This window comes from Phoca vitulina, unplaced genomic scaffold, assembly GCF_004348235.1.
Source record: "Phoca vitulina isolate PV1807 unplaced genomic scaffold, GSC_HSeal_1.0 scaffold23, whole genome shotgun sequence".
NCBI classification, from domain to species: domain Eukaryota; kingdom Metazoa; phylum Chordata; class Mammalia; order Carnivora; family Phocidae; genus Phoca; species Phoca vitulina.
This window is the reverse complement of record NW_022589726.1, coordinates 10,469,097-10,492,449: the sequence shown is the minus strand read 5'-3', so window position 1 is coordinate 10,492,449 and position 23,353 is coordinate 10,469,097. Positions and strand designations below refer to the sequence as shown.

The following is a 23,353-nucleotide window of genomic DNA, read 5'->3' as shown; positions in this document are numbered from 1 at the left end:
TTGGGAAATTGGATTACTATTGAGAATTTCTCTTTAAAACTTTATATTAAATTGACTTTTTAATTGTTAGGCATATAAAAATGAAAAGGCAAATAAATGGAAAAAAATACTTGCTACAAATAACAAAGGATAAATATTCCTAATATATCAAAGTCATAAAGATCAGTGAGAAATTTTCTAAGACAAGTAGACAAATGGGCAAATGATACAGCAGGCAATAAAAGCAAAATAATTAAAATATATAAACATTTTAAATACTAAAATTCACAACTAACTACAGATGTGTAAATTAAAACCATAAAAACTCCATCCACTTCTCTCCATTTCAGTCTCACTGGTAATGATACTTATTCTTGCAAGGATTTCGTTTGAGTGGTTGGAGTATTAGTCCAACTTTTTAGAAAAGAATTTACCATGTGTGTCAAGAAGATTTAAAACATTCTCTTATTTTAATAATTTATAAAAAGACATGTGTATCATAGTGTAATTACATTATAGTGTAATAGTGAAATATTGAAGATGCTATGAATATCCAAACTTGCAATGTAGTATGTTCTTTACTACTTAAAAATGTATGTCCACAGGCAAAAAAGTGAAAGGAAATACCCTTGTAATCTGGTTTGTATTTTATATGGTATCTTTTAATTAAATTCATGAAAAATAATTTTTTTATGGGAGATAAAATACTTGTGTTTCTACCAATTGCAGATGCTCCCACATTTACTATAAAAGAATTCAGTTCCAGGTATAACATATTTATAGTTATTCTTTGGAGAAATTTTTAACATTGTATGTAGACTGCATTGAACATAGACTGTATTGGGACCTTTTGACTGGAGTCGTCATACTACTATATGTGGTCTGGTGTGTTTCTGTTTTTGTCTTATTTCCCTCCCATAGTAAAAATATGATGGTATAATCGGATCTTAAAACCTCTGGCTGCAGAAGATACTGGGAAAGGAATTGGAGTATTTTCTTAAGTTTGAAATATGTTTAATGATTCTACTCCTATGGCTAGATTATATTTTTAGCTATTTATATTTGTTTATTTTAGGCACTAAAATAGTCCTTCCATAATAGGAAATTTTTATAGCAAATAGCTACTGAAGTACCACCATGCTTAAAAGTAAAGCTTTAAAAGTAAAGCTTACTTTATTATAAAATGCTCCTAGAAGTCTTAACTGTGTTTATTTAAAAAAAAAAAAAAAACTGTAATGTTAGACTTGTGTGCATGGAAGTAATTGAGGTACATCATTATTGTAGTTTAAAAGTTGTACATGATAAGACATATTTTGTTTTTACTCTGTGTTTTTACTGAATGATCTGTTCCCCATCCCATGGCAAGTATGAATAAAATTAGGTTAAATGTAAATAAATAAATAAATAAATAAATGTAAAGCTTAACTTTCTTAGTAAAGAACAAAATTTAAACATTTGTAAAACGGAAAGTTTTTTAATTTTAATTTGACTTAACACTTTATTTTGAATTTGAATTAATCTGAATTTGAATTAATATTTGGATTAATATTATAATAATTATCTAAATTATTTCACATAAAATGTATTTCTTTCCATTCAACTTGTAGAAATAAGTAGGAGTTTGAGACTTATTGTGGAAGTAGCGAAGTTTCTTTAAAAGTATGTAAAATGGGTAATGACCTTTTTTAGATTAAGTGCATTTTTGAAACGTCATGTATATGGAAATATTCTACAAGTGCCAAAGTATATACTAAAATCAGTAGTTATGACTTACAAGTTTATATGAAATTATCTACAAATTCAAGACTTGAATTAAACTGATACATTACTAAGATAAAAAGTTTTCACTTCCAGAAATAAGGATATTAGTCATAAAGATAATAACAAAGTATACTTGGAATTATTTCATATAAATTTAATAAAGCTTTTATTAAAGACTAATATTATGAAGAATCAGTTGTTTACTCTGACGTAGTAATTTTACCTGCTAGTCTATACAGTATTTGTTTTTGACTCAAATTATAATTTAAGTTCATTTTTAATATGCGCCAGTTTCTCTTTTTGTTCCCTGCATTTTTCTGTCTTGCTACATTTGCTTTGATATAACACTGCCTTTAAAACATCTTTTTAATGTATGTGTTGTCGCAACTCTTGGCATTCCTCATCAGAGCACATTTCTATTTTTATGTTAATTAATTTAAAGCTCTTTTATTTGAAATGGAAATGACTCCCTGTAAGAGATTAAACTATGAAAAAGAACTTGATTTTGGAGACTGCCAGAGCTAGCCAGCCATATGGCTCTTTGCAAGTTACTTGCTGAAAGCATCATTCATTAGCTGCAAAATGAGCATAATTATAGTTATGAGGATTAAATTATAGATTTATAATACTTATAATGTCAAATATAAGTGCTAATTGAAAAGTCAGTCTGAAATTTACCAAAAAATAAGTTACTTTGATTTTCAGTGTATCTTCATTTAGGGTGATAGATTTATAATACAGAATTAATGTAGTATAATACTAAAATTCCCATTAAGGTTACAAGCATACTAATTTATTTTTGCAAAATAGCACAGCCGTAGAGGATAAGGACTAGCTTGCCATCTTTAGGAAAAAAATAGTCATAGGCCTAGGTTTCCATGTACCTTGTTGAAGCGTTTAAAGAACTCCTGGTTTTGGTATTTTCCATTACTTATTTTAATATTTGAATTAGGAAACACTCCTGGTTTTGGTATTTTCCATTACTTATTTTAATATTTGAATTAGGAAGCACATTGGGTTACAAGTGGCCAATCAATATAGTATTAAAGTATTTTAAATTTATCAGTTTTTATTATTATCATTGAGCATCTAGACTGTCTCAATCTTTGGGCAAGGCTTATATTTACTTTGTCACTTAAACTAAATGTAGATACCCTCTAAGATTCAAATTTTAAAAGACAAACTGCTTTTGCAAGTAAGTTTTTGCTCATTTCTCAGTAAATAAAAATCCCTATCCCAGCAAATTCCATCCTGTTGCCACTAAGAAAAGAAGAGCTTCCAGCATCCATTTGTGTTACTTGTGGCAGAGACAGATATCTGAATATATACTTAAGGAATAAGCATGTAAATGTGCTTTTTTAGTCTTTTCACTTTGTGTGTGTGTGTGTGTCTAGGCATGAGCATGCATTTGAACATAGTGTACTCTGTTCAAATTTTATTATAATTTTATATCTGGAATATGTGTCGGTTTTTTTTTATTGTGGAGAATGGGTAGAAAATGCAGGCCTTTCATTTTTGTATATAGAGACCTTGATTTTTAGCACTTACAGGAATAAAAGAAAAACAGGATTTAGCTTTTTGTTACATGTCCTCAAAGTTAGATTCAAAAATCCAGTCATCAGTCACTGAGTGAACATATATTGAATTGCTAATAGGTGTCTTGCATTTTAGTCGTTACTGGGAATATAAAATATGAATCATAAGGTTAATGATCTGCATCATATACTGCTTATAAGAACTATGATTATTCAGAACCTGGCAGAAACAATGAACAGCCAGGCCTCTGTGGCCTAAGTAACTTGGGAAATACGTGTTTCATGAACTCAGCTATTCAGGTAGGTCTTTCCAGAGTGAAACTCACATGTTTCATGGAAATCAGCAATAAAAGAAGAGTAGAGTTTTACATATCAGAACAAAACAAAACAAAAGATGCTTGAGTCTATTTTTTGTTTTATACTTTTTTTTTTTTTTTTTTTTTAGTATCAGGAGGTTTTGCTTCTTTGAGTCTGGGAACTGGTCTTTTTATGTTGGGGGTATGTTCTTAAAAATGTAAAAATATTATTAGGTTAGCATTGTATGTGTAGTTTTGGATTATGGTAGTTTTGTTTTACCTGTGTAGCTTGTTGAGGGGTGTGTGTGTGTGTGTGTGTGTGTGTGTGTTTACTAAAGGCTTTGTTATAACTGGCAGTAGTACAGTTCTCTTAAACTGTTAAAATAATAAAGTGAAAGTATAGGAGCTACAATAGAAAGTATTTGAAATTATAAGTAAACATATTTTTAAAAAAGAATACCAGGAATAAATGTAGCCAATTGAGATTATCAGGGTTACTAATTAATCATGTTTATTTGTAACACTGTATTCTTTTATTTGAATCCTGATTTGCTTTTAGCATGACCTTGATTCTCATTCAGGTTTGTTCTCATGAATTAAAAAAATGATGATTGAAAATATGGTTTTGAATTATAGCTGAAGTGTCCATTGTAAATATTTTATAAGATAACCTATTAAAAATTAAGGGAGAATTGATCCTTTTCCACAATATTATTTTTTTATTACATGTAGAAAGAAAGAGGGACAATTTAACTTATTGATTGACTAAAATTACTCTGATCTCTAAGGTTGAAAATTATATAGCTTTTTTTAAGATTAATATTTATAATGCTGATAGTCCAGATTATCCTAAGGTTATATTCATCTAGGTAAAAAAACTACATTTTCTAACAAACTGGAAGAAAGAAAAGGCAAATACTGGAATATACTTGCTTAGAATCATTTCATTTTTGCAGCCCTGATCGCCCCAGACTTTTTTCTGCATTTGAATACTAGATTTTGCTGGTCTAGCATAGAAACTATAAATAGAATCTTCAATGCATCAGACCAGTGATGTCACAGAGGCCTTGGAAGTCTCTGCTCTCACCTGTAACTAGAGTACAACTCCTCCTGTTTCTACTGTTCTCATTCTGTTACAGTAGCAGGATGTAAAAGGGACATAAATGAGATGATTTATTGCTGCGGGTGGTGTTTAAAATCTGAATGTTTTAAATTTGATGGAGCAATGAAGAACGGAGCGAGCTGTGGAGCTGCTCCAGCTAATCAAGGGTAGAAAGATATAATAGTGGTTTTGTATTGGTTGGTGTGGCATATGTATGCAGTGATTTTGTTGATTGGATGAGAAATAAAGGGGTCATTTTGATTTAGGTTCATGTCTTTAAAAGTACATGTTAATTTTTTTAATAAAAAAATTTAATGACTGACCACCTATCTCAAATCGGTTTGAAGTACTCTGCTCATATAACTACATTGTAATAATCGGCTGCATTATGAAATATATTCTTTGTTTTCTTCCAGTGTGAAAAACTCAAATTATTGTCTCCCATCATATACTGCTTATAAGAACTATGATTATTCAGAACCTGGCAGAAACAATGAACAGCCAGGCCTCTGTGGCCTAAGTAACTTGGGAAATACGTGTTTCATGAACTCAGCTATTCAGGTAGGTCTTTCCAAAGTGAAACTCGTATGTTTCATGGAAATCAGCAATAAAAGAAGAGTAGAGTTTTACATATTAGAACATGAATATTATATATGTTTTGAGAGTTTCTATTTTCATGGAAGATTTAAACATGCACGTTTGAGTCATTCATTCTAGTGCTAGTAGAATATCATTATCAAGTTCCTCAATTAGGTGGCATATGATTGATTACCACATGGTAGAAGATTAACTATCACTTTATGCAAAAATATAATTTCAAACAGAAAACTTAGGCTCTCTGAAAAGAAAAAGAAACCGAGTGAGATCATTCCTTTATATTTTCAGTAGAACTGTCATGGTTTTTTGGACATTGGTGGGAATGTTAGAGAATAAATCTTTTATGGTCACCAGTTCTGTAACTCTAAATAAATTTATTTTTACACTTGATCTTAGTTTTTTTTAACCTTAATGTGAAATTAAGATTTTTTTAATGAGAAAATTTTATGAACTTCCTTTTGCATATATATTTTAACAAATCACTTTCCCTTAAAGATCTTTTTAATTTGGGGATATAATTGATCACTGCCCCTTTTTTCCTTTTGTCTCTCCATGGAGCTCCCTTTTCTTCCTGCTCTGTCTATACCCTCTTGAAACTTGTTGAATATTTATGTCTTTGATCGACTTTGAAATAATGAGATCTGTATGTTTTTTTAATACCACTGTCACTAATTATAAAATTAGAGATGGTTATTTCATTTCCCTTTTACAAATAAAATTCTGCATTTCAAAAAGCCCCAAATAATGGTATACTATTTTTGATATTTCAATTTTAACCTTTTGGGGGGGGGTGTCCTTTTTTGGGGGGTTGGGTTTTTTGCAAATTCTGAAATTTTATTTTTAAATCTGTAATTTTCTTTTCTCAATTCATATTTTAATACTGAATCTCTGATGCCCAGGAGGCATCCTCCAAAGATAATAGATTAAATACAGAGTATAGATTAATTAAGAACATTATTACAACTCTTTTTCACTGAGAATAGTATAGGACTCTTTAACCATCCAAAATCCAAAATTCTAAATAATGCCTTTTGTACATTGGCATTAATACATTTGTCTCCTAAATTAACCATTGTCTTTACAGTATTCTTGGAAAATTAGAATTTAATTGTCAAAATTGTCTAGACCAGGAATTGGCAATCTTTTAGAAATGCATAGGGGATATAATTACTTAATTTCTGATTTCTTGGTTTAGAGTTGATCCACTCAGAAAATAGCCTTTCTGCTCAAGCAGATACTGTGTAGGGTTAATAAACTCTTCCTTTAAACCTTTGATGATTAATATTATTTATGCTTTAATGTGAATTGCTTTATTCAAAATTATTTTTCTAGGATCCTAGTGCTAGTTAAATAAACAATTTTTAAAAATTTTTATCTTTATTTTTCTGGGAGAGGAGAAAAGGAACTCATCTGAGAAGAGCAAGCCAAAACTTATACTATGATTCTGGCAGCTATTTAGATATCAAAGTAAAGTGTGTGGGTGCTGAGCTTTCAGAGATAGGAACAGTCCAGACAGATTGTAATTTTATTTGGATGTCTGTGGGACTATTCTACCTGACCACTGAAAATCATCTGTAGTACCATCTCTGGAAAATGTTTTATATTAATGGTGGTTACATCAGTACCAGAAAACTCTTCTTATATCACCAAGTCATATTAATTATTGGGTAACTCCTATCCTGGCACTGCGAAAATTATTTTGGTTCTAGACACTTGATAAAGCTTGAGAGGTTTTGTTTTGTTCTGTTCTGTTTTGTTTTTAATCTAAAATCAATCTTGGTGCTTTCTTATAAGGATTAAGAAAATACTTTTAACAGCCTAGGCATTAAAAATTTGAGCCGGTCAGAAGAGAACAAGAGTTAATGTTCATGCTAATCATTCAGTAGCGGCTCTGGCTTTCATTCAAACTGAATTCCTTCTAAGGGATTATTACGTTCTAGTTTCCTGTGCCTTTAATACAGTCTTAGTGTTTTGTCTCCAGATGGTTAACTATAATTTCTTAAAAATGAGTATTAAAATTAAATCTAATCACTTCTGTTGAGCTAGATTTGGCATTTGTTGAACTTTCTTGTATATGTTTAAGGTATCAGAAACTTCATTCTATTAGTTATTGCCTCACTTCAAAACAGTTTTATTACAATAAATTTGTAAATCTAATGCTGACCCTCTCTTAATATATATCGCCTTCACATGTTCCATTTCAACTGAAATTAGAGCCATAAGAGTGAGGTTTGTTAGCCAGGAGGGTGATAGTTTGTTACTTTCTGGTAATAATCATAAAGTAAGAAAAATTTTAGATGAAAACTTCAGGGGGTTTTTAAGCAGTGGATATTATTTCATGTCTGTGTCTTGGCTGGAAACTGTACTTTCGCTAAAATCTCCAATCACTTTGAGCAAGAGAAAAAAACTGAGTTTTTATTTTTGCTACTTTTGACTTTTATTTCAAATCCACGATTAAAAAAGCTAATACTTCAGTTTTATTTTCTTAAAGCTTCTATGCTTTTTGATTGATTTAGATGTTCACTCTGAAGCTGAAAACTCACCATTAAAGGGAATACGAAATGATGTGGGTAGCCTTTATCCCTGTTTCATGAACATGTATGTAAGTTGTTAGGCCCACAGATCAAAGGGGTTAAAGATAACTAATAGAGTAGATTTTTTCAAAATAATTTTTTTAGATAGTTTCCTCAATTATCCTTTTTTTTTAAGTTTCCTTGTAACTTCTGTGAAATTGAAGACAATTCATGAACTTCAGAAAATATTTCTACTGATAATTTGAATTTCAGTGTAATTTCTTGTATTCAATAATCCTAAAAAAATACATAGACATTTTAGTACCTCGGGCAGTATGATTATTGATATATCTTAAAAAATATGTGTGGGAGGCATACCTACTTTTTGTATGGGAGAATGGATTATGCTTATTAACCCATCAGTAGCCTTGAGGTAGTGAAATCTTTTGATTGCTTATGGTTAAAAACTAAGTGGCACCAATCTGAGTGTGATTTTAATATTAGTGTTATTAATTTAATTATATTTGTATTCAAGGTTCTCTCTGATGTAATGGTATGAATGAATATTAATTTTTTTGATGAGAATAGTACTGCCATATAGATTTAATTTATTAAGTTAACATTTATTGAATATGAAACATATGAGAAACTTTTGGACATAGATCCTGACCTCATGAAGATTATAGTCTAGATAACTGTGATTTTCACACTTTTTGCCTTTTAGTATGAGAATCTTTTTTTTTTTTTAATTATTACTATGAAAAGTTCAATTTTATCCTCAATATTTAAACAGATGTAGTGAAGTGGCTTTGGTTGGGTAAAGGGTATAGAGTCCCATCTGCTTTCTCTTACTTTTCCTTAATGGCCCCAGAAGCATTCTCATGGGATCCCAGGACTCTAAGGAACAGTCTAAAAACTATAGTATAGGAAGAAAAAAGAAAACACATTAAAAATTAATAATACAGATTAGGAGCACTGGTTATGGAGTTACACTGCTTGGATTGAAAACATGTCTCTCTTATTTATTATCTGTGTTTCCCTATATAAGTTATTTCCACAATTCATTTTTCTCACCAGATGAGGAAAATATTAGGACCCATATCTTAGGAATTTCATGGGGATTAAATGAGTTGAAGACTATAAAGCTCTTAGGATAGTAACTAACACATCATAAATGAATAGGGAGTAGGTTGGTATTTTGTCTTGTTTTATTTCAATTCAACAAGCTAAGCAGAGTAACTGGAAAAAGTCTACTTTTGATAACCCCTCTATTTGTTCTCCTTTCCTACAAGTCTCATTTCACCTAGTGAATGAAGAAAGAATTAATTGTATTTTTAATTCTTTTTCACTTAGTATTATTGCAATAATGGTATTTATCATCTCCATTTTTGAACAGTGTTCGTTTAACTCTCCCTAGGCAAACTAGTAGGCAAGTGTTTGTGCATATTCAGTCTTCAGAGAACTCAAAATTCATGATTTCAGGTTATCCCTGGCCTCAATGATTGCAGGCATACACCACCATGTCCCAGTGGTACAAATAAGTTAACAAAATAGTTTTCTAATGCCCTAAATCTTTGAGAGAATGTCTAGTTTTAAAATTTTGCATTATTGGAGGTAATTTTAATTAGCATCAGTTGAGTAGATTGAGGAGCACTCCAACCCTTGTCTTTTTCATTGTCAAGGCCTAGGAGGCTCATGATTGGCTTCCTGGAAGAAGCAACTCTGCAGATGGATTTGAAGCAGGGGAGTGATATGGTCTTTTCCACTGGCAAGCAGCATGGCGTAAGATGGTTGTTTTCAAACTCTTTATTTGGAAGTAATAGGGCTTCTTACTCTAGGAAGTCGTTAAAAAAAATGATGGTAATCAAGAATCTGTTCATTATTCCTGTCATACATTGTACAATCAGTTGGGATTCCAAGCATTTTTTAAAGTCAACTTTTTTTTAATGATCTGTTGGGTTAGGAAAAAATCTATTCAATCTATTCAGTAAATTCAGAAGAATGCTAAAGCTTAAAGCTTTTTTTAAAAACTTAAAGAGAATGACTAATACTACGCAGAAATAACATTTTTTTAAGAAACTAGATTCTTACTATATTGTAAAGCAGTGGAAAAGTCATTACTGAAGCTATTATTTCTATGTTGTAGTACTTTATAGCTTTGCATATGATTAAAATAATGCTGTTCTGCTGTCACCCTGAGACATTCTTTTTGCATTTATTGGAACACCAATTCTTAGAAGTCCAGATTAACCTGAAGCTTTCTTTTTTTTTTTTTTTAAGATTTTTTTATTTATTTATTTGACAGAGAGAGAGAGTACAAGTAGGCAGAGAGGCAGGCAGAGGGAGAGGGAGAAGCAGGCTCCCTACTGAGCAGGGAGCCCGATGCGGGACTCGATCCCAGGATCCTGGGATCATGACCTGAGCCGAAGGCAGCCACTTAACCGACTGAGCCACCCAGGCGCCCCTAACCTGAAGCTTTCTAATTTTATTCAAATAACCAAATTTATAGTTAATAAATGAAAATCATTTTCACCAAAAAAAGAATCATTTGACCCGAGATAAGAATTTTAAAAAATAGTTTAGGATCTTGAAGAAAATGATTTCTTCTGATAAACTGAGAATATAGCTAAAAATTCAAATACTTCTTCCTAGGGCAGACTTTTTAAAAATTATAAATGACATACAATATGATATTAGTTTCATATATACCACATAGTGATTTGATATTTTTATACATTACAGAATGATAACCATGATAGATGTAGTCACCATCTGTCACCAAACAAAGTTATTACAAAATTATTAACTATATTCCCTATGCTGTACTTGACCCTAATCCAGGAAATTAAACTCACTTATTTGAGTTCCTGTATTTGCCAAAAATTACATGGCACTATCATCAAAAATGTGTTTAATCATCTATCAAATGACAACTCAGTTGGGTCTTCTTCCCATTTTGATAAAAGTAAAGAAATGGAAATGACCTTTCTTGTATTAGAACCATTCACTTTCTCAACACAGATACCAATTTTTTTACTTTTCCCTTTGTTTGAACTAGGGTGAGAGAGAAGTGTTCCTTCTTTTAGAAAGAGAAAGGGGGCTGGGAAAGGAGAACCTGAATTCTCAGGCATATTATTTTGGGGAAGAGTATATATAGCATAGTTCTCTAAGAATATGGTTTTCATAACTGGGGGAGACATGGTATCTCTAAAAGCATGACTTTTGCACCTATGTAACTTGGCTAATTGTGATTTCTTGTCATGAAAACATGCCTTTCTTAACATCAGATACTGAAGGGAATCTTATTTTGGCATTCTTCACATTTTCTGAATTAACATACAAATATCTCTAGGATTAATGCCTCTATTTCTGAATTAGTATAGACTTAAATGTTTTATCTGCCCCTAATTCTGTATTAGGGAATGACATAAGTATAGATTAGAGAAAAATACAGGGATTTCAAGGAGTTATAAATAATTACACCTGATTCTAATACAGAATTGTTTTTACATTACTCTGGCAGATCAACACCAATTTACATATACTCACTAGACAGGATTACTTACATATACTCACTAGATAGGATTACATCTTACGACAGCAGTTAACATAATCAGACTGAAGTATCTTGTATTGATTTAAGATTTTTTTTTTTAATTTTTAAGTAATCTCTACACCCAACATGGAGCTCAAACTCACAGCCCTGAAATCAAGGGTCACATGCTCTACTGACTGAGCCAGCCAGGAGCCCCTCTTGTATTGATTTTAATAACTGTTGAAAGGATATTTATTTGTAGTTAAAGGAAAATGTAAGAAATGTCAGTCTGTAATTTATAATGATAACTACAAATTGCTCCCCTCCAAAAAAAACAAAGGGAACGTGGTTCCAAATTTACTTCTATCACCCAAAAATCAAACAGTTTATTTTCTTGAGGTCAAAATGCTTTCTAAGATCTATTTCCTCCTTTATTAAATATACACTAATATCATTCAATACTTTATAATTAGAAGATTCTAAAATGTATCATGCTAATATTCTAAATTATAAATTGCTATTACTGAATAGTGTCACTAGGAAATAGAGGATATTGGACTGATAGAGCCTTAAGAAAAGGAAAGGCATGCTAAATCCCTCTGACGGGCTTGTTTTGTTGTCTTTTTGTCTATTTGTTTTAATGTATACATTTAAATTCTGGTCAACTGAGGCTGTGCTGTTATTTATTACTAAAAAGTCCCTAATCTACTGGACTTCTTTTCTTTTTTTTTTTTTTTTTTTAAGATTTTATTTATCTATTTGACAGAGAGAGATACAGCGAGAGAGGGAACACAAGCAGGGGGAGTGGGAGAGGGAGAAGCAGGCTTCCCACTGAGCAGGGAGCCCGATGCGGGGCTCGATCCCAGGACCCCGGGATCATGACCTGAGCCGAAGGTAGACGCTTAACGACTGAGCCACCCAGGCGCCCCTGCACTTTTTTTCTTTTAATATCATTTATCTTAAAATCACCTTTCTATTTTAGTTTGTGAGTAGAAATAGTTTGTGATTATGCTTATTGCTCATGAACAACTTCATTAATGTTGTCACTTTGCAAATAATTGCTTAGTTCAATATTCTTTTAATACTGTATTTATGGAATCCAGTTGCTAAGTATTACCAATCAGTCCTTTAGAGTGATTTGTAAACTATGCTATACTGGGTAGGGAGAGGGTCAGTGAGTTGGTACTGAAAACCATTGCTTAATTAATAATAATATTTAAAATAAATTACTGATTCTCATAAACTCATATTAAAAAATTAACAGCCCAGTAACGAACCTGCAGCCTCTGAGAACAACAGTACCCTTCTTTGAATAGTGCAAGTTTTTCATATCATTGTCACTTTCTTAATTTCCTCTTCACAGAGGTCTGTCATTTAAGGCATAAGGTATCCTTACTTCACTGATGAGAAAATTGAGGCAAGGAAAGTTTAAGTGACTTGTCATTCACTAGGACAAGTTAATAAGTGAATTAAAATTGAGTTATTATTCAAAGCATTCTGAGATGTATCTTTCAAAATGACACTAATCAACTTGTAAGAAATGCATAAAAATGTTTTATTTTATTGTGGTCAAATATACTTAACAAAATTTACTATTTTAATCATTTTTAAGTGTACAGTTCAGTGGCATTAAGTATATGCAGATTGTACAACCATTAACAGTGTTTTTATGTTTATGTCAAATATATGGCCCCCTTAATACAAGATGCTCCCATGAAGTAATGTAACTGTTGTATATATCAAAACAGTTTCCTAGGAGGTTATATACATACTTACTCATTTGATAGTAAGAGTTGTTCAAAACATTTTAAAAACTCCTTTTGGAATTACGTTCCCTTTTCTTAGCTTTGATGATGAAATTGATTTTCAAAAACCTGAAGTTACTCAGAGCATCGTCCTCAGAATATTATAGGCCAGTCAAGCTGGGTAATTTTTTTTAATCAAATATACTTAGGAAGTCATCCATTCATTTACTCAGCACATAGTTATTGAGGGCCTACTAAGTTCCTTTCACTCTCATAGGCACTAATTACACCATTGTGAGCAAAACAGTATCTGTTTCCATGGAGCATAGTCTAGTAGAGAAGATGAACATTAAATCGTGAATTATGATAAGCATCATGAAGAGGAAAAATGGGGTGCTATGAGTAAATAACAAGAACTTGGAGAGTACCTACTTTATACTGGGTGTCATACTCTCCAGAAGTAACATTTGAACTCTGACCAAAGAATGGGTATGAGTTAGGCAGGTGAGAGTTGAAGCTAGATGGAGCAGCAACATGTGCAATGCCTCTAGGACAGGCAAGTTTGAGGAACCAAAAGGTGAGGAACCTGTGTAATAATATTTGAAAGGGAGTGATATAAAATCAGTCAGAACCTTGCCTACTCTATATACAGTAGTAACTGCCCTCCCACATTCCATACATGAATCATAACCACCTCACATGCTCTCTCTATATATTTAGGTTTTTGCTGTTGTTGTTGTTTGGTGGGCAGCAAAGCAAAGTTTATTGAACGACAGTAAAGTAACAGTAGAAAGCTCCCGAAGAGGAAGGGGACCCGAGAGGGTTGCCCTGTATTTGGGGTTTTTTGTCTGTCTGCCTTTGCCTACTCCAAACACACCCACAGACGCATGCTCACACACACACACATTCCATGAGCTCAAGGCCTTTGTTTTAGTCACTGCTATATCCCCATTTATCTGTCTGCCCCCCCCCACCTCTCTCACACATGCTCACACTCAAACATGCTCTATGAGCATAGGGCCTTTGTTTTAGTCACTGCTCTAGCCCTATTACCTAAAACAGTGTTTGATGTGTAGAAGGCACTCAAATTAATGAAAAGTAAGGGAAATCACGTTTGTCTCTAGTGTCTGGCTTGTGCATCATAGTTATAACCATTTAATGAAACTGGAGTGATGGTAGGAGGGGCACAGTAGCAGGAGTAGACTTGGGGTAGGGAAAAGAATATGAGTTAATTTTAGGCATGTTCAGTTTGTGATGCCCATGAAACATCCAAGTTAGATACATCATAGGCAGATGGATATTCTGATATAGAATTCAGACCAGAGGCTTAGGTTAGTGATAGAAATATGGTTGCTTGTAGATGATACTTAAAATCAGGGATGATTGCATCTAAATGAGGGCATCTTTGAAAAATAGGTCCCAGGACTAAGCCTTACAGTACAGCGTTCAAGTGGAGGAAAGACACTACTGTTGCAGTGGGAGAAAAGAAGATTGTTTGCAAGTAGTTTCTAGATTTTGTAATGACTTCTATTATCCTAAAAATACAAGACCAGGTTATTTGCTAAGAATTAAAGAGTAAGATTGCTTGGCAGTACTGAGATCTCATTTGAGGCTGAAGATCATCAATTCAGAATGGTGGAAATGTATTCACTTGAAATTTTCTCTAGCAGTGTTCAGCTACGTGGTGCATAGAATAGATGACTGGGTTCATATAGTAAGTAATTGGGTTCATTTAGGTTTGGAGAGAGAAAAGGGCGAAGGAATTAAGAGCTACTAAACTAAATTTTCTTGTTTTCATTGGGCTAATTTATTTAGCTAATCCAACAAGCAACCATTGAGTCTCCACTGTGTGCCAAGCATTGTTCTAGCCATTAGTAATAGAGTTGAAAAAGACAGTGCCCATACTCTAGAAGTTCATGGTGTAGTGAATGAAAAAAGACATAAATAAATATGATACACTATGTGATAGGATAGAAAGCATGATCAGCCAAATGTTGTGGAAGCAAAGAAAAGAGAGCCCTTGGGAAATAAGTGAGGCTTCACCAAGGAGGTGACTTCTGAGTCAGGCCTTGATTTTGTTTGGTAGAGTATGTTATTGGTAATGACTTATGTTTTGTTCATTTGGTCATAAAAATAGCAATGAATTACCAGAGGTACAAATATACCATCATAGCTCATACTTATTCCATATTTTTCCACCACAGAAATCCTTACATTAGAAGTCTATTTTACCATAGCAAAAAACACATTGTTTATACATAAACACATATTGGCACCCCTTGTATGCTATATATTGATGCTTTTTCACATGTATGCCAGCTCTAAAGAGAAGTACCTAAAATATTTTGAGAATGACAATATCAAGAGAATAAACATATAGCCTTCTTTTTTTTTTTTTTTTTTTTTTTTAAAGATTTTATTTATTTATTTGACAGAGAGAGACACAGCAAGAGAGGGAACACAAGCAGGGGGAGTGGGAGAGGGAGAAGCAGGCTTCCGGCAGAGCAGGGAGCCCGATGCAGGGCTCGATCCCAGGACCCTGGGATCACGACCTGAGCCGAAGGCAGACGCTTAACGACTGAGCCACCCAGGCGCCCAAACATATAGCCTTCTAAAGTAATTACATCAAAGATGATGTTGATTTGAATTTGAAGGGTTTACTAGAAAATCACAGCTTTATAACCATGTCATGTATAATTAAAAATAAAAACTCTGTGGCCTTCATTTAGAGAGATTTTGCTTTGAATATAAACTGAATCATTGACACATATATATTAATATACATACACATGTGTATATTCATTATGTATATATGAATGTATTTTTTTTTACAGATTTGTTATATAATTGAGGTATTAATGATTCTTCAATAATTGCCCAAGGCCATTCTAAGTATTAAATACTTCGAAAGAAAAAGCTTTCAGTAACTGTTTTTAAAAGAAATTACAAATTTTTTACCAAAATGTTACTAATTGTTTATAAGGAATTTCTTAATAGTAAGATATAACGTATCTTAAGAGTCCTCTTATACTCACTGAGTACCATACCTAAAGTGTCTCTGTCATCACGATTATACCACCATCTTCCTGGGAACCTCTGCTGTCTTCTCTGAGACTTGTTCCATTAATCATCATATCATTGTTACAGACTTTTAAATCTACCTCTTCACTGTGTTTCTTTAAGCATATATACATGGTCAAGTCTTTTTTTCTTTAACTGGGGGGGCGGGAAGGAATAGAGTGAAGAGGACTCGACCTTGAAAATTGAAAATAATGGTCTGTGCTTTCTCCGTACTTTTTCATCTCGCATTCAGTAGTCCTCTGAATCATAGCAATAGTAGTTACAAGTATGGATTTTGGAACCTGACTGCTTGGATTCAAATCCTAGTTCTGCTACTTAGTTGTATGATCTTGGATAAGAAACTTCTTAGTTTCTTCATCTGTTAAATGAAGATAAATTGCTTAAGAAGTGCTTGGTAACTAGAAAGCGATATGTCAGTATCAACTGCTGTTACATCATTGCTGTGACCATCATACCACCCCATAGAAATTGCTTTTGAAAAGGTCATTCTTGTTTGCAGGGTTCTTTGTAGCCTCTTTACCTTTGAGAAATTGACACCCACTTTTTTTTTTTTAAAGATTTTATTTATTTATTTGACAGAGAGAGACACAGCAAGAGAGGGAACACAAGCAGGGGGAGTGGGAGAGGGAGAAGCAGGCTTCCCGCAGAGCAGGGAGCCCGATGCAGGGCTCGATCCCAGGACCCTGGGATCATGACCTGAGCCGAAGGCAGACGCTTAACGACTGAGCCACCCAGGCGCCCCGACACCCACTTTAATTGACAAATCCCAACCTGTCTCAACCATAATTTTCCCTCCTGAGTTTCCCTTCAGTATGTAACTATTAGATGGACATTTCTGCCTAGATAATACTACACTTAAACTAAATGTGTCTACTAAGACCAAACACATTCCCCCAAGAAACCTGATTCTTTTCTCTCTTATACTCCCTTATAGTTGCAACTATCCACCCACTAACCCAAGTCAAAAACTTGAGACTTATTACCCCAAATCCTCATTCCACTACCTCTTAATGTCACTTATATCCATCTTCTCTTCTACTGTCAGTACACTATTTCAATACTTGAGCATCTTTTATATGAACTATTGAAATATATCTCTAACTCATATCTTTTTTCCTTTGTTTATCCTCTTCCACTCCATTTAGTACACTAATTCCAGAGTCATTGTTTTAAAATGAAAATATAATTATGTTATCTCTTTGCTTAAAACTTGCTTCCTGTCGGGCGCCTGGGTGGCTCAGTTGGTTAAGCCACTGCCTTCGGCTCAGGTCATGATCCTGGAGTCCCGGGATCGAGTCCCACATCGGGCTCCCTGCTCGGCAGGGAGTCTGCTTCTCCCTCTGACCCTCTCAAGCTCTCTCTGTCTCATTCTCTCTCTCAAATAAATAAATAAAATCTTTAAAAAAAAAAAAAAAAAAAACTTGCTTCCTGTCACCTAGAGGATAAAACCCAAATGGGACCCTACCTACCTCTTTAGCCAAAACTAGAGGTTCTTGGAATTTGTGAAGTTTCAAACTTCTTTGTGTATACTGTTTTCTCTTCCCTGGTTGCTTTTCCCACACCTCCACCTCTCTCCCCTTTCCTCTGTCTCTTTCTTCTGGATAAATACCTATTACACAGTGAGAATCATGAAAGTAGAGATTGTGTTTGGTTTTCTTTTATATCCCCAATGTTTAATATAATGCCAGATAATAATACATTAGAACAGTGTTTCTCACAGTGTGTCTGTGGATGAGGTAGCATGGTCAGCAATAAAGTAAGCATAGAAATTAAGCATAAGTGATCTAAAACTTTTCTAGCTGTTTGTCAGGGTAATTTTATATATATTAAATCTCATAATAAAAAAATGGGGCTTTGTTTTTTAGATGTCATTTTTTATTTCATTTATCTAGTGGTTCATTTTTGTATTTTATGAAAGTATCAGTCTGTGATGATTTGGAAATTAAAAAAAAAAAAATTTAGTTCTTTCACACAAATGGTTAGAGAAGAACTGCATTAGAAAAGATACCAGAAATGTTTAAAACTTCACCTGTCACAGATTGATATTTCTGAAACTGTCTAAACTCCAAAAGAGCACATTAATTTTAAAAAGAATTATAGCACATGGTATCTGTCTTTACTTCTTGAAACTGAAGAGTCAGAAACCTACCAATATATATAAAGTCCAAGAAATACTGTAGCTTTATGTTCCAGCAATGTAACCAATCTGATAGCTCTCGGATTGGGCTGCCATGTTAATCACAGCTCGGCAGAGAAACCCCTTAGTACCATGCAAATAGTTTCTTGAATGATTTCATGGTGAATGATAGGAAAAAGGCCTTTTAGAACATTATTTTTATACTTCTAGAGACTCTTGAAATAATTATCTTCTTAATAAATATTTGGTGAGTGATTAGATAAATTTAAAGTTCTTTTTGATTATGAAAATAATCAGAAAATATAGTTCATGCTGTTACATGGTATTTAAACTTCTGTTTCAACTCACCTGAAGTATTTATTGTCCGTTATGGGCCTAATGTAATGAAATGATGCAGAGAAGTATATGACATGGTGGTTTCCCTTAAAGAATGTAAAAAAACAGTTAAACTTTTTAGAAGTTTTCTCCTATCCTTTCCTGTATGCCTTCACAGGAGAACTAAAAGATCAATGAATCACACAATTTGTAATACCCATTTATTAAAAAATGTTTCTTTACGGAATATTATGTGCAAGGTACTAAACCACACATAAAATTTTAAAGAACCACTGTTTTTTCTTAAATCCTTTGTCTTGATTGACTAAAATAGTGGCATTCATTTCATTGTGAGCCAGTTTTGTATTATTAAGGGGTAGAGCAGATACAATACTAAATATTAAAATTGAATTCGTACACTTTAGTTCTTTAAAATAAATATAACTTACATTAAAGTTTATTAATGTTATTAGAACCATTTGTTTTTAGCTTGCTTCCTATAAACTGAATATTGAACATAAAATCACTCATTAAATAGCCTGTTACTAAAAAAAAAAAAATTTTTTTAGACAATTGCTGTTATATTCTAGTAGTTTGAAAACCTCAAATACATCTGCCTGAAAGTTATAGTATTGTTGTTGGTGTAATCATTATCACAGAAGCTTTCAAATTTATTTGTATTGCAAGTAGATCTTCTAATTTCTACTTGTAACATTTAATATGAAAATTAATGGTCTTTACATAATCATAGCTTTTTTAACATTGTAAGATTTACTCACTGTCAGTAACAGGGTAGTCTTTTTGAGAAATTTAGAATTCTCCTCCCTCAGTCCTATAGATGAGAGAGAAAAATAAAAGCATATTTCTTTGCTAGCCAACAAAATGTTTCCCATTAGTTCTCGTCCTTCCCAGAGCTTTCATAATTCTTCATTGAATTTATTTTATTTTTTTTATTTTTTTAAAGATTTTATTTATTTATTTGACAGACAGACACACAGCGAGAGAGGGAACACAAGCAGGGGGAGTGGGAGAGGGAGAAGCAGGCTCCCCGGTTGGGCAGGGAGCCCGATGTGGGGCTCGATCCCAGGACCCTGGGATCATGACCTGAGCCGAAGGCAGACGCTTAACGACTGAGCCACCCAGGCACCCCTCTTCATTGAATTTAAGTAGTGTATGATGAAATATCATAGAATTTGAAGGAAAGGGTAACAGCAGGAACTTTAAATGAAATTTAATTTTATTTAGGTCTTAAGCGTAGTGCCCAGATTAATGACAGACATTAAAATGTTAGAACAATATCCTTGTCCAATTCAAAACTGCTGCCTTTGAGGGGCGCCTGGTTGGCTCAGTCATTAAGCATCTGCCTTCCACTTGGGTCATGATCCCAGGGTCCTGGGATTGAGCCCCGCAACGGGCTCCCTGCTGGGCGGGAAGCCTGCTTTTCCCTCTCCCACTCCCCCTGCTTGTGTTCCCTCTCTCGCTATGTCTCTGTCAAATAAAAAAAAAACCAACAAAAACTGCTGCCTTTGAAACTATTTTATGTAAAATTCCAATATTTTAAGTTGAGTGTATGCCAGTGATCTCTTCTCTGACTAGTTGAAAGGGGAAAAAAACAGTTAAAAGTTTTTTAAGGATAAATGAATTAAAGTTATATCCACTTATTTTTATTATTTTTGTTTTTTAAGATTTTATTTATTTATTTGATAGAGACACAGCGAGAGAGGGAACACAAGCAGGGGGAGTGGGAGAGGGAGAAGCAGGCTTCCCGCCGAACAAGGAGCCCGATGTGGATCTCGATCCCAGGACCCTGGGATCATGACCCAAGCCGAAGGCAGACACTTAACGACTGAGCCACCTAGGCGCCCCAAAGTTATATCCACTTATATTTTACTTACCTAAATTTATTTTTTAAAGAAAGCTTGAAAAGAGATTGGAAATGAAAAGCAAAATAGAACAATTATATTTGCTTTCCCAAAATATGTGGAGAAGCTTTAGAATTGATCTCTCACATGTAATGAGATTTGCCTTTCCTAGGGGAAAAAGTAACAAAAAGTAAAATACCGAGTGTCTTAAAAATATCTCATTTTTAAAATTTACTTGATGAAGGGCGGCCTTATATTTATACTTCTTCATTGTAAAAGTCTACATCACACTTTTCCTTTCTCATCCACTATTTTTTACAGAACTAGAGCCAGTATCCCAGTATTAACAGAAATCTTCAGAATTATACAGTACCTTTTCAGAATGTTTATACTGTTGTCATGACAAACTGAAAAACAATAGTGTGGCAAATCTGAAAATTCTTACTCCATCTAATCTTAAAATCCAGGAAAAAAGAATATTGGGTTATTCTAAGGTTACTTTAACCATGGATTACTTCAGGTTTTATTTTTAAATCATAAGAAAATAAAATGGTTTCCTCATTTTAGATTGGGTTTTTATTTTTAGTATTGGTTAGTTTGAAGGTTTAGCTACTTTTTTTAAAGGGTTGTGAGTGGCATTACATTTTGATCAGTTACAGAATGAGTTACACAACTCAAAGCTTTAGGTAATCAAAAATTAAGTTTGTTTTCTTTCCTGTTCTAGTTACCGGTTTACTAAAATAGTGAGCATACATGATCACTTGAAAATTGGGCTTCTGGAGCACCTGAACAGAAAGGGAGTGGTTCATATTCAGCATTACAAAAGACAACTTTCTCTTTTTGAAGGGGATTACTTTGGCTATTTTCCAGGTACTGGGGAAATTCCAGATTCATTACAAGTTATTGGGATGGCTATTAATTATTCATTTCCTAAAATATGTTGATTACAGACTTGAGATTTGGTTATACAGTAGACTTTATTTCACTTCATCAATTAAAAAAATGATGTAGAAATTTATAGTGAAATACAAAATTGAGACTCTTACATGGGTCACATATTTTTTCAGAGAACTCTAGAAACATCACTCTTATTGATCACAACATTTAATGGTAGAACTTTTTGAAAATAATGTAAGAGCAATAGGATCTGTACGTGTATATAAGCAAAAGTTATGTGCAGAGCACTGTAGCTTTTCCAACTAATTAAATAATGAAAGAAAATCGTAACCTCACATAATAGTACAATTTTAGATGTATGGAAATTTACAACTAGAGAATTTTTCATAGAGAATTATTACTTTATAAAATAGTTGAATGGTATATGCATTCTTTTTAAAAATAGTTCTTCATGGAGGCAGTGGTTAAAGTTCTATATACATCGACCCATATAGCAGAATGTCCACTCAAGACATTTGATTATTTAGAAGAATTCTCTTTGGAATTTTTATGTCTGGCTCTAGGTTGAAGATTTGGGGAAGAGTCTTTATAAAAATCTATTTCCAAATATTTTTTCTCTACATACCTTTTACTTATAAGGATTTATCTTGATAGTTTGGGGCATTCACAATAGCTGTTTTCCTTCATTAGGAAAGCTTGCCTAGGCATTATTTGGACTTTTATTTTTGAACTTATAGAACTTTCAGATAGGTTATAGTTCTCTAACAGGGTGCAATTCAGATCTCTTTAGTGTCTTCCTACTGCTCTCAATTTCTCTAAGGACTGCTTCTGGTCTTTCTGCCATATAAGTTTTCATTCATTCAACACACCTTTATTAAGGTATGTGTCAGGCATTGTGCTATAGACCCTGAGGTACAAAAGTGAATTGGACATGGACACTGCTCTCAAGATAAGTGCAGTATAAGTGAGTTCAAGGTATAGAATTAGCTCAGAGGAAGGAATATTATTCTTCCTTGAGGTGCTGAGGGAGATGTAAGAGATGGTGTTTGTAAGAGATGCTGAGATGAGTGTTAAAGAATGAGTAGGAATTTCTTAGAGGGGAAGAATATTTTAAGAAAAGGAGAAGGAGTACATGCTAAGGTTCAATCTTAATACCTTAAACTAAGGGCTAAATATGTCTTAAGACTCCTAATTCAAATTCACATTCAAGAATATTCTTTATTATTTGGAGTTTCCATTTTAAATGCATATGTAAGCACAAGTAGAGAACCACAGAGCCACTTTCAGGAACAGATGCTTAGCAGTCACGTCTGCTTACAAAATAATTAACTTGCACATACCCAGGCATTCTCATTCCTCATGGATCAACAATTTTTCATACTTGCTTATATCCTGAACCTTCCAGTTAACCAACTGGTCGTTTTATCACGAAGGCTAATAAACTAATGAATGCCAAAACTAATATATACTAAATATGAAATTTAGTATTTTAATCCTTAGATCTTCAATTGCTCTTATCAGTTTCACACATTATTAACTTGCCTAGGAATCATAAAAAATATTTAAGTATAGAATTATTTAGCCTCGTTAACAAGTGCATTTTTGCTTGTTCATTATTATATATTTTTACTTACTCTCTTTTACATTAAGAACTGAAACTACTGGTACAGAATCCTTTTCTTCATTCTGATTATTGCTTTACTTTTAACATGGTATTTGACAAAATTCTATCCAATTTTAGGAACAACTATAGGCACCATTATGATATAAACAAAATGTGGCTTAAGATACGTGGTGCATATCTTATGATCAGTCACATTACCTCATATTTGGACTTCATTTTTTTTTTTGGTGATGAGTTGTAAGAGGTAGTTCTCCTTGAAATACTGAAGTGTTGGTGTTTGTCAATGGCAGGGGGTTAAAATCTGAATTAACAAAGGTGAAGCTCAAAATGGCATGTGACTGGTAGAATGTCACAAAACTCATAAGTAGCCACAG

General features: G+C 33.2%; 1 protein-coding gene across 5 annotated transcripts in view; it reads left to right on the top strand.

Annotated features, from left to right (window-relative positions):
• The window catches only part of USP15 (ubiquitin specific peptidase 15), a 128,779-nt gene that overhangs the window by 77,174 nt on the left and 28,252 nt on the right, over positions 1–23,353 (top strand). For 2 of the 5 annotated variants that reach the window (XM_032421132.1, XM_032421131.1), the window contains one exon: positions 5,090–5,234. In XM_032421132.1, coding sequence (XP_032277023.1) covers positions 5,090–5,234 — 145 coding nt within the window. Of the gene's footprint in view, positions 1–1,872; positions 3,576–5,089; positions 5,235–9,465; positions 10,071–21,182; positions 21,329–23,353 lie in introns of those variants that run through there. The other 3 variants (XR_004301357.1, XM_032421135.1, XM_032421133.1) reach the window with 3 other exon arrangements.